Genomic DNA, 15,709 nt, shown 5'->3' with positions numbered 1-15,709 from the left:
AAAAAAAAAAAAAAACTGCCTACCAAATATGTTATTAGTCTTTTCTCCTTTCAGGTAAGCAATCTGAAAATTTCTATATATCTTAGATTTCAATAAGAGCAATGAATAGGAAAATAGAAAATTAAATGTATTTCTTTTAAACATTTCCTTCTTTAAAATTAGCTTTACTGTCCTTCCAATGAAGCAAATTCAATGTATTTCTATGGTTCATCCTTCTATCTGACAGAAAGTCTTACAGACACTGACAACTTTAAAGCAGTTACATCTAAGTTTAGAAAAGTGATAACAACTAATGTCACTCTCTCTCTAAACATGAGCTATGCATATTTATAAACCAGACCTAAGGTTCAAATAAGTTGAAAGCTTTAGACATTGTTTGAATTGCTTGAGATTGGAGAGCAAAGGTTACTATTCCAAGAAGTGAAAAGAGACTTGAACATAGTGTTTGTTCACTTATGACTAAAGGTTTGAAATTCAAACTTTATCACAGAGCTAGGTTCCTTGGTTTTTGGCTTAGAAAATTCTGCCTTAGCAGGAGAATGGCGTAAACCCGGGAGGCGGAGCTTGTAGTGAGCTGAGATCCGGCCACTGCACTCCAGCCTGGGTGGCAGAGCAAGATTCCGTCTCAAAAAAAAAAAAAAAAAGAAAGAAAATTCTGCCTTAGGATACTTGATGAAATTAAAACAGCCAATGATAATGAATTTTGATAGTGGTTTTAATTCATTTATTAGTTCCCAGATCCTTTTAGATGTAAAGAAAGGTATGAACATTTTGCCAGAGAAGATGTAAACATACAAAATTTTGCACACAATTTTGAGGAATTTGTTGACACCCTGAGCATAAAATGGGGACTTCTTAGAGTAAAAATATACTTTAAAAATCATTTGAGGTTAAAAAAAAAAAAAAAAATCACTTGATGTGTAAACTGGTACTGCTCTGGGCAAACTAGATGTATAACCACCTTACCTTTAGCTCACAGGGTTCTAGATTAAGATCTCTGAAGATCACTAGCCAGATATTTAACTTTTTCATAACAAAAGGCACTTTTAACAACAAGAGGAGTGTAATTTTTAACTGGTACTGATATGCATGAACAAGAACTATACAAATTGCATTTTAACTAAAAAAATATTTACCTTCACTGCAAACTCCATGTTTGTAGCTTTATGTATACATCTCTTGCAAACAGAGTAGGAGCCAACTCCAATATCTTCTTTTACTTCATATCCATCAGTAAACTGAATACTGTTCCTGTGTAACTGCTACAAAAAATTATAAATTGGTGAAGAGTCCCATAATGCCTTTAGTGCATTTTATAATAGGGAAGTATGTTCCTCAGCATGCATTGTTGATGCTCTACATATAAATGAATAAGAATAAAAATACATCTTTATAGTACTTATTCTTCTACAAACAAGTGATTTTGGAAGTGTTTACAATGAAATGTACAGCAAGAAATATGACTTTAAAAGCAGAGCTACTTGAAATGGGGCCTATATCTTTGTCTGTGATTCAGCCTTATTCCACTCCCCAATTGGCTATAGGTTTTCAAGCACCTTTGCAAATGTGAAATTTGAAACCTATGGTATGGAAGGAAAGGATTTAGGAGGATTCAGAATTAGATATCTGAATTCTTGTCTCAGATGCACCACTTACAGGCTGTGTAACTTTCAGCCTGTATTTTCTCAGAGGGTAATGGTGAAGATTAAATAAAAATAATGTATTTGCAAGCAATACCTGTTACCGACATTTTGGACTTTCAGTAGCCACACCCTCCTTTCTTCATCCTGAAGTCATAGCCTTACACAACTTCTGCTAAAGAAGCTGGTCATGGGTTAGGGACTAATAACATACAGTAGATGATGAACAGCAACTTATTGATTCCATAAACAGGCTGAGGAAAGTTGTGTTGCCCTTGGCTATACTGATATGAGACATCCATGCCTATGAGCTTTGTATATGTTAAAACTTGAATTTTGTAGAATATATATGTTTGTGGTTTCTATGTTAGGTACAGAATTTATAATTTAAAAACTTGCCATATATTCATGTGCTCGCATAGTAAATGGCACAGACTACTTCAACATGAGCTCTGCTTAAAAACCAGTGTTTTAATTGTTTTTCTACAAACTGGAAAACAGGATAACTCATGAAAAAACTTTAGAGCAAAAGCAACTTAATCATCAAGCAAATCCAAGTACAAATGATATCCTAAAAACAATCCAGTGCTTTAAAAGATATATCTAGTTCCCTTTGATTAGAAAGATGACTTAAGATTTGAGTTCATTTTTATTTCTTGTATCTTTCTAAGGCAAAGGTTGCCAAACTATGGCCAGTGAGCCAAATCTGATTCATTGCCCGTGTGTGTAAATAAAGTTTTATTGGCACACAGCCATGCCCACTTGTTTATGTATTGTCTGTGGTTGTTTTGAGATACAAAGCAGAGTTGAGTAGTTGTGACAGAGCCCATATAGCCCACAAAGCCTCAAGTATTATCTAACACTTCACAGAGAAAGTCTGCCGACTCCTGTTAAGACATCGAAGAACCAGAAGACCTCAACTCATCATAGCTGACCTGAAGGAGGCAGAGGGTGAAACAAACTCGGCATGAAAAACATTTTGAGGCACAGGAGAGGACATAGACAACATCGTCATGTTTATCTCAACTCTTTTAAAATTCTACTTTCTTTTTTTTTTCTCTGAGACAGAGTTTAGCTCTGTCGCCCAGGCTGGAGTACAGTGGTGGATCTTGGCTCACTGCAACCTATGCCTCCTGGATTCAAGCGATTCTCCTGCCTTGGCCTCCAGAGTAGCTGGGATTACAGGCATGCGCCACCACGTCCAGCTAATTTTCGTATTTTTAGTAGGGACGGGGTTTCACTGTGTTGGACAGGCTGGTCTCGAACTCCTAACCTCGTGATCTGCCTGCCTCGGCCTCCCAAAGTGCTGGGATTACAAGCGTGAGCTACCGTGCCTGGCCTAAAACTCTACTTTCAAGCCACATAGGTATCTAGGATTTGGGTTCTTGCGACCTTTTCAATGACATATGAAAAAAATTTCTAAGAGTAAAGTTAATGATATAAAATGTATTTTATTTTATTTTTTGAGACAGAGTTTCAACTCTGTCACCCAGGCTGGAGTGCAGTGGTGTGATCTCCGCTTACTGCAACCTCTGCCTCCGAATCAAGTGATTCTTGTGCCTCAGCCTCCTGAGTATCTGGAATTACAGGCACGCGCCACCATGCCCAACTCATTTTTGTATTTTTAGTAGAGACAGGGGTTTCACCATGTTGGCCAGGCTGGTCTTGAACTTCTGACCTCAAGTGATCCACCTGTCTCGGCCTCCCAAAGTGCTGGGATTACGGGTGTGAGCCACAGTGCCCAGTCTAAAATGTATTTTAAATTGCTCACTTGAAGTCAGTAGAAAAAAATCTATTCACAGAATGAACTATATCTTACAACATTCCAAATCTAAAATTATTTAGACATCCACTCACCTGAACAATTGAATGTACACCAACTGTCTGCATAGCCTGGCTTTCATCATCTGAGGTAATAGCAACAAAACTAAACCCCCGAAAAAGCTGATGTGCATTAGCACTAGGTGGAATGCCAGGTGAATCTGAAAAGAGTAAGAAGTGACAAAGAAGATTCATTTGAAAGGAAATTAAGGGAAAAACTGTTGACACTATGACCTTTTTCACTTATTCTGGAATTCTACTTCTCAGGTATACAGTATATACCTCTTGCTTTCCGGGGTACCTGTGAGGCACTGTATTCGATCTGTTCTGATTGTGTATTGCCATTACAACACCAACATCCTAGTCCCTCGGAGCCTAGAAAATAGCTAGTTCATTTGAAGAATATAATAAATCAATGAATTATAGGGTTAATGGTATTCAAAATTAATGCTGTCCCATTGAATTTCCTGAAATGATAGAAATTTTCTTTATCTTTACAGTCTAATATGATAGCCACTAGCTACATGCAGCTTCTCAACATTTGAAATGTGCCTAGTGTGACTGAGAAACTACATTTTAAATTTTAATTAATTTAAATTTAATTAGCCACATGTGGCTACTGGCTACCATATTAGAAACTGCAGCCCTCAATAATAACCTATTTGGGGGGCAACGGGGGAGATACAAGGTTGATCTACAGCAAATTTGGGAGATTTGAAGATAGCATAGAGTTATCCAGGAAAAGATTTTCTTTTTTTCTTTTTGAGACAGAGTCTTGCTCTGTCACCCAGGCTGGAGTGCAGTGGCGCAATTTTGATGCACTGCAACCTCCACCTCCCAGGTTCAAGCGATTCTCGTGTCTCAGCCACCCAAGTAGCCGGGATTACAGGCACATGCCACCAAACCCAGTTAATTTTGGTATTTTTAGTAGAGACGGGGTTTCACTATGTTGGCCAGACTGGTCTCGAACTCCTGGCTTCAAGCGATCTGCTCGCCTCAGCCTCCCAAAGTGCTGGGATTATAGGTGTGAGCAACTACGCCCAGAGTCTGGAAAAGATTTTCTGATTGAACAAGAAAAAAATATATTTGTTGTCTTATATTTGGGTTTTCACATTTTCTCCTTACCTTTGGGAGTTTTTGCAGTAAACTCAGGATCAAAATAGAATGTATCTTCAGGCCTGCCCGTTGCAGGTTTAAATGGTGGATGAATTTCTCTTCTATACAGTTTCTAGAGGGAAAAAAAAGAGACTTAGATATATTTTAATTATAAAGAAATATTTCAAGCAAGTTTTCATTCTATACTTACATTCCAGTCTATTGTTGAGAAAAATGAATGTCTTTTAATTTCTTCAACTCCATCTGGTCCTGCACCTATCAAAAATGGATTCATTGGTAATTTTATTTCAAGGAGAAATATACATATTGCTCAGTCTTTGTTTTCAATACTTGTCTAATTAATTAATTAATTAATTTTGCGACAAGGGCTTGCTCTGTCACCCAGGCTGGAGTGCAGTGGTGCGATCTCAGCTCACTGCAGCCTCAACCTCTCAGGCTCAAGAGATCTTCCTACCTTAACTTCCTGAGTAGCTCGGACTACAGGCGCATACCACCATGCCTGGCTAATTTTTGAATTTTTTGTAAAGATGAGGTTTTGCCATTTTGCCCAGGCTGGTCTTGAACTCCCGGACTCAAGTAATTCTCCTGCCTTGGTCTCCTAAAGTGCTGGGATTACAGGCATGAGCCTCCGTGCCCAGCCTTGTCTAAATAGTTAATAATTCCACCACAAAACAAATATCTACTCCCCCGCAAAAACAAACACCAACAAACACACAACATAAACAAATTAGTTAAAATTTTTACCTAATCTGTTTGCAGGATTTCGCTTGAAAAGCATTCGTAAAAGACTCTGGGCTTCAGGACTCAAAAACTGTGGCATTCCAAGTTTGGCTCTAAATAATAAATCCACATAATATTTTACTTTTTGGAGGCATCTGTATTTTTATTTTTAAAAATTCTTAAACTTTTTGAGATACTTGTAGATTCATACTCTGTTGTAAGAAATAATACAGAGAGATGCCCTGTGCCCTTTACCCAGTGTCCCCTAATGGTAACATCTTATAAAACTACAGTATAATATCACATCCAGGATACTGACATGGAGACAATCCAACGATCTCATTCACATGGCACTGGTTTTATTTGCACTTATTTGTGTGTGCGTTTAGTTCTATGCCATTTTATTACATGTATGGCTTCTGTATGAATATGTCACAGTTTGTTTATCCATTATCTGTTGAAGGACATTTGGGTTGTGCCCAGTTTTGGGCTAATATGAATAAAGCTACAGTGAACATTTATGTACAGGTTTTCATGTGAACACATAACTGAATTTTAGCACATAAGCTAATGAGCTTTTTCACTTTTCAAAATTTTGCTAAGAGCACTGTGAAAGTAAGATCATTTGAATCCTAGTTCTGGCTGTTACCAAGAACTTTGTGACAGTGGGAAAGTCAATTATTCTGGGCCTGTTATCATTTCTTTATAAGCAAAGGGATTTGACTCTAGACCAATAGCTCCCAACATATAGCCTCGGAACTCCTCCTCAAAGGGAATTTAAGAAACCTAACATTTAAAGCTGCTAAGAGAACATGTGTTTCATATGCCACTTTTTCCTTTCTATTCCCTTTAACAGACCCTAAAGGGAAGGGGAACTGTGGGAAAGAGGATTGTGAAATATTGAAGATACACAGTCTAAAAACTGCTGGCCTAGATGAAGCTGAAGGGCTGTTTCAGCTCTAATTTTAATTCTTTTTCCAAACTACAAATTAAAGAAACCAATAATCCTGTAAGTATGACAATAATAATAGAGCTGGGGAAAATTCCTATTTCAGAAACAGATCTATTTATTATTCAGTGGGTTGTTACTGAGCTATTACGTGTCAGACACTGTTTAGTGCTGAGGATACAGAGATAAAGACAGCCCATGAACCTCATGGTCCATGGTGAAGATGGATACAGACAATGCTAGTACATTAAGAGACAAATGCAGAAGAACATATGCAAAGAGTGACAAGGGAACAGTAGGGAATATTTAACTTAACATAGGAGATTATGAAAGGTCTTGAATGCAATCTAAAGGCTAACAATTTATTCATTTGGCTAGTGTTTCCCCAAATTTTACTGAATAACATTAATCCCTCTAGATAGTTAGCAACAATAAAAAAATTCATGACCCAATGAGCTTGTAGAATGCTATCTATTATATCCCCCTTATTAGAGACACAGAATTAAAATACACTTCATATAAAAAGGCTGAGAAATCTAGAACTTTTTTTTTTTTTTTTAAAGACAGAGTATCCAGGCTGGAGTGTAGTGGCACAATCTCGGCTCGCTGCAACCTCTGCCTTCTGGGATCAAGGGATTCTCGAGTCTCAGCCTCCCAAGTAGTTGGGATTACAGGTGTGTGCTACCACACCTGGCTGATTTTTTTTTTTTTTTGTAGTGATGGAGTTTTGCCATGTTGGCTAGGCTGGTTTCGAACTCCTAGCCTCAAGTGATCCTCCCACCTCAGCCTCTCAAAGTGCTGGGATTATGGGCGAAATCAGTATTTTCTAAGTATTTATTTCCAGCACCTCTTTTTCAAAGAATATTTATTAACATCTTGTAGAATTAATACTCTCTTGGACAAATCTAGGGAAACACTATTGTATTAGGTAACAGGGATGCAGCAGAGGTCCTGAAACAGTGAACTAACATGACCAGACTTATTTTCAAGAAGGTAACTCCAAGGGTAGTAGAGAATAATTTGGAGTGGGAAGAGGTCGTAAGTGGTAGGCAATCAACTTAGGAATGTGGTCAGATAGAGTGGGTAAGAGGTCACTGTTTTCTGAATACTTTAAGCAGTGTAATTCAGAGGAAAGGCTGGAACAGTGAAATAATTCTGAGATCGAATATGGAGAATACCTAATTATGCAAAAGAGAGAAGGAATAAAAAATGATTTCCAGGTTTCTGGTTTGGGAAAGAGGGTGCATGAAAATGCTGATAACTGGGAGTATAAGAAAAGAACAGCAAAAAAAAAAAAAAAAAAAAAAAGAACAGCAAATAAAGATACCTTTAGTTCAAAAATGTGAAGTCATGCATGTAATATGTTTTGGGAGGGCCAGACAGGTGAGTAAATGGAAACACAGGTTTAATGCCTGGTAAATTCATGTAAGAAAGAGTGATTTGAGAGTAATTAAAATGTGGAGGGTAGTTATAGGAAAGACTGAAGTCAGTCAGGAAAGAGTGCAGAGGGGGAAGAAAAGCATATCATAGATGGATTCTGGGGGATAAGACCATTTAAAAGGTAGTCAGAAAAAGAACAATTTTGGCATTAAAAATAATGAATGCAATGGGCTGAATCACACTGATTATTAAATCCCATTAGTTTATTATAGTAAAATAAGAAAAAGCAAAGTCAAAACACAAAAACTCAACTCACTGGATATTACCCCCACTAGGAAGTAACTAGGGCTCTGACATTAGAAACAATTAAGAAAATAATTAAGTATTTATTCTCTTTTTCTTGGATGAGCTTTAATTCAAGTAATTAAATCATCATAGTTGATGAGGGAAAGTTTGTTGAGAAAATACCAGCTAATAAATGAGGAAGGAATAATAATAATAGAAAATCATGGCTGGACATAGTGGCTCATGCCTGTAATCCCAACACTTTGGGAGGCAGAGGTGGGAGGATCACTTGAGCCCAGGAGTTTGAGACCAGCCTGGCAACATAGCAACATACCATCTGTACAAGAGATTAAAGAACTTGGCTGGGAGTGGTGGTGTACCTGTAGTCCTAGCTACTCGAGAGAGGCTCAGGCAGGAGGATTGTTTTAGCCCAGGAGTTTGACGTTGCAGTGAGCTGTGATCATGCCACTGCATTCAAGTCTGGGCAACAGAGCAAGATCTTGTTTCTAAACCACTCCCCCACCCTTTTTTTTTTTTTAAAAAAAGCAATTCATCACTTTTGAATTCCTTATAAAATAACTGTTCCAAGTAATGATTAATAATGGATAGAACCATTAGTTAAAAGCATGACGGGGAACTTTACTACGGAGGAATCAGCTGCAACCACTGGAGCCCATCACTTAAAGTGGGGGCAACCAGGTATTGTAAGCCTCCTGATGTAACAAGGACCACACAGTATTAGCTGTGAAATAATCTTGCTAAAACAGTTTAACCAAAAATAGGACAGAGGATCAAGTTAATAACACTAAGGGAATAAAAAAAGTTTCCATACTCCTAGGAAAAGACTAATTGTTATGTAACCGTGGTAACAAGAGAACCACCAGAACTGGTTTTAAATCCTTTCAGTTGGTTTAATATGCATTGAATTGATCAATGACAACTTGCCTAGTGAACACCTGCAAGGATGAGTAACTGCTTTTTGTCTCTGAAAATTAGCCAAACAGGAATGGACTCACTCCAATAAACACACCTGAGTGCCCACTGATCAACAACAGTCCCACCCAAATAATCACATTCTTACAGATAATGTCAACCCACTTACAGACCTGAAAATCTGCCAGTTCTTGAGCTCCACCCTTCCTCAAAACTCTATATAAGATTAGTGGTCTACTGTGTTTGGGGAGACTCTAGCCTTACCATAGCAAGCAATAAAGTAAGTTTTATGCTTTATTTCAGGTGTTGAGAGGGGGTCTCATTCTTTGACAAGATAAATCCAGAAAGCAGAGTTCCATAAAACAACTGACTTGGTTTCTACGAATAAACAGCAGGGGAAAAACAGGGATAGATTGTTCTAGACTAACAGAAGTTTAAGAAGTACAACCAAATGGAATGTGCAGGCTTGATTTGGATCCAGCTCTAAAGACACAGTTTTGAAGAAAATCTGAAAAAACTGGTTAAGGACTGATGATACCTAAGCATTATTGCTAGTTTTATGTGGATGTGTAAGAAAACATCCATATTTTTAGCAAGGCAAACTGAATTAAGTAGATATGTCTGGAATACTTATTATACTTCAGTAAAGAAAAGAAAAAAAGAATAGATAAAGCAAAATGGCCGAATCTTGATAAATGTCGAATCTGGGTGACAGGTATATGTGTTCACTGAATTATTCTATTTTTGAGAATTCATTTTTGAAAACTTTTATCATCAAAAAAGGAAAAACAGGAAGAGAAGAAATCATGTAAAAGTGACCAAAAGGGGAATGGTTAGAGAGGTGGGAGAAGCAGATGAAAGCATGAAAAACAATGGAGGGAGGGAGTGGCCAACAGTGTCAAATACTCAGAGATGCCTTTCTTGAGAGTCCCATCTAATATGGTTCCTGCTTTCTGCTCCTTCCCTCATACAGTAACGGGTCACTATTACGAGTACAGATTTCTGATTTATTATCCTTATATCTCCTATTACTACCTGAAATTGTTTAGATATTAATTCCTTGTCTCCCCCACTAAAATATAAGTTCTGAAGTCCACCAAAGACCTTTTCAGTCTTGTTAATACTACCTCTCAAGTATGAGTAGCAAGAACTGAAACATCTGTTAAATGAATTGTGTGAATAAATGGTACAGAGTCATCCTTTTGACAACTTCTGGTTTTAGCAACCAGAAGACTACTGATAGCCACAGTGAGAGCAGTTTCAGCAGAGTGGTGGGGATGAATGACAAATAGGCTGTGAAATAAAAGAAGCCAAAAAAGTAGTAACAGAAAGCACAGACTACTTCTTAAAGAGGCTTTGTGTTGAAAGGATGCAGGAAGATGGTACAGTAACTTGAAAGGAAGGCCAAGTCAAAGAAGGATTTAGTTCTTCAACACAAGAGTGTTTGTGCGCTGAAAGGGAGGGATCAAAGTAGATGAAGTGACAAAGGTTCAGTGATGAAAGTTCAGTGAACATTCATTTATGTAGCACATCTTTTTAGACCTTTTTTATTGCGTAGAATATAAAATACCCTAAAAAAACCCGAACAAAAACACCCAAAGTACATAGCTCAATTATTTGCCACAAACTGAACAGTCACCTGGCCAAGACACATAACCTTGCCAGAACCTCTCATCCAGTGTAACCACTTTCCTTATTTTGCCTCAGGCTTTTAGCCATCTAAATATGAACCCTAAAAACTATGCTTTAGTTTTGCCTGCTTTGTAAACTTTACAAATATAATCATATAGTACTTTTTCTTTTGTGTCTGAACTTCCTTAGCTCCACATTCTTGTGAGATTTATCTAAGCTGTTGCATGTAACTGTGGTTTGTTCATTTTCTTTGTTGTATGGCATACTATACCCATGGGCCAAGGCTTCAGCCTGTTTTTGAATGGCTCTCAAGAATTGTTTTATATTTTTACAGGGTTGGAAAAAAAAAACAAAGAATATGTGACAGAGGCTGTGTGTGGCCCACAGAGCCTAAAATACATATAGTAAATACAACTTCTATTGTATTCGACTGTATGAATATACCATCATTTATTAATTCACTCTTCTGTTAATAATAAGGTTTCCACTTTTTGGCTATTACAAATAATGTTGCTGTGAACAACTTTGTACTTGTTTTTTGATGTGTGAGTAACTAGATTGTTTTAACACGGGTGCATGTCTAGGAGTGGGGCTAACTGGACAAGGATATACATACATTTGTCTTTAGAAGATAACGACAAAAACTGCTCTCCAAAGTGGTTATATGAGTATTGATATTCCTTCCAGCTATGTATAAAAGTTGCCACTGCTTCACATCCCACCATTTTGAACTGTCAGTCTTTTTATTTTTATTTATTTTTATTTTCAAAATTTTTGAATAGGGCAGCAGTCTGGGCCAAAAATGGTTCAGAATGCTCCTGTCAATCTTTTTAATTTTAGCCATTCTGGTGAGTATGCAGTGATATTTCCTTGTGATTTTAATTTGCATTTTCTGATTAACGAGGTTGAGTATCTTTTCATAAGTTTTTTGGCCATTGAATATTCTCTTCTGTCAGATCCCTAAGTCTCTTGCCCATGTTTTTATTGGGTTGGTTTTTTCTTATTGATTGGGGTTCTAAATAGAATGGCAATGATTTTTATGTATGGTGGAAGATAGGAATTTAAAAAAATTTTTTTAAAGCAAATTTTTTTTGAGACACGGTCTTGCTCTATTACCCAGGCTGGAGGGCAATGGCATGATCGTGGCTCACTGCACTCTTGACCTTCTTGGCTTAAGCGATTCTCCCACCTCAGCCTCCCAAGTAGCTAGGACTACAGGTGTGCACTACCATGCCTGGATAAATTTTATATTCTTGAACTCATGGCCTCAAGTGATCCTCCCACCTCAGCCTCCCAAAGTGCTCGGATTACAGGTGTGAGCCACCACTCCCTGCCTATTTTTTATACGAATATTTAACTTTTCCAGCATGATTTATTAAGAAAAGGCTATTCTTTCCCTACTGCTCTGAAATTCCCAATGGTTGCAAATTAAGTGTCCACATATATAGATCTGTTTCTGGGCTCTTTATTCTATTGCATAGATCTACTTTCCACACTTGTTTCAATGCCGTATTAATTACTGTTATAATAAGACTTAATACCTGGTAAAGCAAGTCTTCCTATCTTGGTCTTCAAGAGTATTTTAGCTATTCTTGGTCTTTTGTATTCATATTAGAATCAGTTTATCAAGATCCACATTAAAAATTGTTAGGATTTTAATTTTATTTGCATTGAAACTATAGTTTTGTCATCCATTATAGTAGCCACTAGCCACATACGGCTACTGAGCACCTGAAACGTGCCAATCCACATTGCAAGTGTAAAATACACTGAATTTCAAATGAGTATGAAAAAAACTGGTTGTAAACAAATACCTCAATCATATTTTAACAACATCTTGGGTACACTGGGTTAAATAAAATATTAAAATTAACTTTCTTTTTACGTTTTTATTTTTTGAGACAGAATTTCACTCATCAGCCAGGCTGGAGTGCAGTGGTGTGATCTTGGCTCACTGCAACCTCCGCCTCCCGGGTTCAAGTGATTCTCCTGCCTCAGCCTCCCAAGTAGCTGGGATTACAGGTGCCCACCACCACGCCCAGCTAATTTTTGTATTTTTAGTAGAGACAGGGTTTTGCCATGTTGGCCAGGCTGGTCTCGAACTCCTGACCTCAGGTGATCCACCCACCTCAGCCTCCCAAAGTGCTGGGATTACAGGCATAAGCCACCACGTCCTGTCTCTTTTTACTTTTTTAAATGTAGCTACTAGAAAACTTAAAATTATGTATGTGGTTTGCATTATATTTTCTTTCTTTTTTTTTTTGAGACAGGGTCTCGCTCTTCACTCTGTTGCTCAGGTTAGAGTGTAGTGGTGTGATCAGGGCTCAATGCAGCCCTGACGTCCCAGACTCAAGTGATCCTCTCACCTCAGCCTCCCAAGTGGCTGGGACTACTGGCACGTGCCACCACATCTGGCTAATTTTTTAATTTTTATTTTTGTAGAGATGGGGTTTTGCCATGTTGTCCAAGCTGGTGTTAAACTCCTGGGCTCAAGCAATCTGCCCACCTTGGCATCCCAAAGTGCTGGGATTACAGGCATGAGCCACCATGCCTGGCTGGTTCACATTATATTTCTAGTGGATAACACTGATCTATAGTACTGTTATCTTTACAACACTGGGTCTGTCATAACATGAACATAGTATATCCTTTCAAGTTATTTTGGTCTTTTAAAATTTCTTTAAATAAAATTTTCTGTTTTTTTCAAGAGGTCTTACATAACTTCTGCTAGATTTATCATTAGGTATCTGAGAATTTTTACACTGTTGTAGACAGTAACCTCTTTGAAAATTCCATTTTTTTTTTGAGATGGAATTTCACTCTTGTTGCCCAGGCTGGAGCACAGTGGCACGATCTTGGCTCACTGCAACCTCCGCCTCCCGGGTTCAAGTGATTCTCCCGCTGCAGCCTCCCGACTAGTTGGGATTACAGGCGCCTGCCACCATGCCTGGCTAATTTTTTGTATTTTTAGTAGAGACAGGGTTTTGCCATGTTGGCCACGCTGGTCTCGAACTCCGGACCTCAGGTGATCTGCCCACCTCGGCCTGCCAAAGTGCTGGGATTACAGGCGTCAGCCACTTTGCCCGGATAAAAATTCCATTTTCTTTTGCTAGTATAGAGACACAGAATAGATTTTTGTTTATTGACCTTGTATCCAGTAACTTTGCTAAACTCTTATTAATTCCAAGAATTTATATGATCACTGGATTTTCTTTTCTTTTTTGAGACAGGGTTTTGCTCTGTCACCCAGGCTGGGGTGCAGTGGAACCATCTCAGCCTACTGCAGCCTCAACCTCCTGGGCTCAAATGATCCTCCTGTCTTAGCCCCCATCCCCCACCCCCCAAAGTAGCTGGGAATACAGGTGCTTACCACCATGCCTGGCTAATTTTTGCATTTTTTTGTAGAGACAGGGTTTTGCTATGTTGTGCAGGTTGATGACTGGATCTTCTATGGATACAGTCATGTTATCTAAATAATGATAATTTTATTTCTTCTTTTTAAACCTTATACTTTACTTTTTTGCTTGACTTACCATATTGGCTAGGACTTCCAGGACAATGTGGACAGAAGTGAAATAATGGGCATCCTTGTCATATTACAAATCTCAAAAGTAAAGCTTTCAGTATTTCACTATTAACATGAAGATAATATGAGTACTCTAAATCTATGCAGTCTGTTCATATTCAAACCATGTAATATTGATGAATTTCTTAGTTATTTCTTATACTACAGCCAACAGTCTAAAATCTCATTTTTTTAGTGTGAAACATTTATTTTATTTTACTTTTTTTGAGATAGAGTCTCGCTCTGTTGCCCAGGATGGAGTGCAGTGGTGCAATATCAGCTCACTGCAACCTCCACCTCGTGGGTTCAAGGGATTCTCCCGCCTCAGTCTCCCGAGTAGCTGAGACTACAGGTGTGCACTACCACGCCTGGCTAAGTTTTGTATTTTTAGTAGAGATGGGATTTCACCATGTTGGCCAGGTTGGTCTCGAACTCCTGATCTCAAGTGATCCATCTGCCTCGCCCTCCCAAAGTGCCGGGATTGCACGCATGAGCCACAGCGTCCAGCCTGAAGCATTTATTTTAAAATCTCATCAAAACATCTATATTAAGGGAGTACTTACTTAAGAATCATAGTCATTGTTTCTTTTCGATCTTTTCCTTGGAAAGGTAGTGTACCAGTAAGCATTTCAAACTACAGAAAGGCAAAACAATCAGAAGTATTAGTCAATAAATATAAAGTCTCAAGGCCAGAAGGCAAAAAAAAGCATCATCTTAATTATAACCAAATATTTTAAAATTGCTATGCAATAAGTGTTTTCTATTTCTACCATATTCGTTACTGAAGTTCTTGATAATTCCTAAAACAACTGAGCTATACAGTTTTTTTTTTTTTTTTTTTTAATGGAAATCAATCACATTTTTATTTTTGAGACAGGGCCTGGCTCTGTAGCCCAGGCTGGAGTGCAGTGGTGCAATCTCGGCTCACTGCAGTTTCCATCTCCTGGGCTCAAGCAATTCTCCCACCTCAGCTTCCCGAATAGCTGGGACTACAAGCCTGTGCCACCATGACTGGCTAATTTTGTACATACTTTTTTGTAGAAACGAGGTCTCAGTATGTTGCCCAGGTTGGTCTTGAACTCTTGGACTCAAGGGATCCTCCCCCTCAGCCTCTCAAAGTGCTGAGATTAGAGGCATGGGCCACCATGCTCAGCTTCAACAATCACATTTCAAATGGCAATTTTAAAGTATAGATATGTGAACAATTTGATAAATATGCCAATTTCATATGAACTTACATTTTATTTTTTTTGAGACACAGTCTCACTCTGTCACCCAGGTTGGAGTGCAGTGGCACAATCTTGGCTCACTGCAATCTCCGTCTCCTGGGTTCAAGTGATTCTCCTGCCTCAGCCTCCCAAGTAGCTGGGATTACAGGTGTGTGCCATCATGCCGGGCTAATTTTTTGTAGTTGTAGTAGAGATGGGGTTTCACCATACTGTCCAGGCTGGTTTTAGAGGCATGAGTCACCACGCCCAGCCTAATTTTTGTATTTTTAGTAGAAACAGGGTTTCACCATGTTGGCCAGGGTGGTTTCGAACTCCTGAGTTTAAGTGATCTGTCTGCCTCGGTCTCCCAAAGTGCTGGGATTATAGGCGTGAGCCACCGCGCCTGGCAGAACTTATTTTATTTTTTTTTGAGACACAGCTTGCTCTGTTGCCCAGGCTG

General features: G+C 38.4%; 1 protein-coding gene across 6 annotated transcripts in view; it reads right to left on the bottom strand.

Annotated features, from left to right (window-relative positions):
- Positions 1 to 15,709, bottom strand: part of RPS6KA3 (ribosomal protein S6 kinase A3) — a 120,491-nt gene that overhangs the window by 22,358 nt on the left and 82,424 nt on the right. For 4 of the 6 annotated variants that reach the window (XM_023198924.2, XM_026451877.1, XM_023198926.2 and 1 more), the window contains 6 exons: positions 14,605 to 14,675; positions 5,322 to 5,410; positions 4,768 to 4,832; positions 4,587 to 4,689; positions 3,498 to 3,622; positions 1,137 to 1,262 (listed from right to left, as the gene is read on the bottom strand). In XM_023198924.2, the coding sequence (XP_023054692.1) occupies positions 1,137 to 1,262; positions 3,498 to 3,622; positions 4,587 to 4,689; positions 4,768 to 4,832; positions 5,322 to 5,410; positions 14,605 to 14,675 (579 nt within the window). The remainder of the gene's footprint in view (positions 1 to 1,136; positions 1,263 to 3,497; positions 3,623 to 4,586; positions 4,690 to 4,767; positions 4,833 to 5,321; positions 5,411 to 14,604; positions 14,676 to 15,709) is intronic. The other 2 variants (XM_023198925.2, XM_023198928.1) reach the window with 1 other exon arrangement.

This window comes from Piliocolobus tephrosceles, chromosome Y, assembly GCF_002776525.5.
Source record: "Piliocolobus tephrosceles isolate RC106 chromosome Y, ASM277652v3, whole genome shotgun sequence".
Taxonomy (NCBI): domain Eukaryota; kingdom Metazoa; phylum Chordata; class Mammalia; order Primates; family Cercopithecidae; genus Piliocolobus; species Piliocolobus tephrosceles.
Note: the sequence above shows the minus strand (reverse complement) of the source record. Positions and strands in the feature narration are given on the sequence as shown.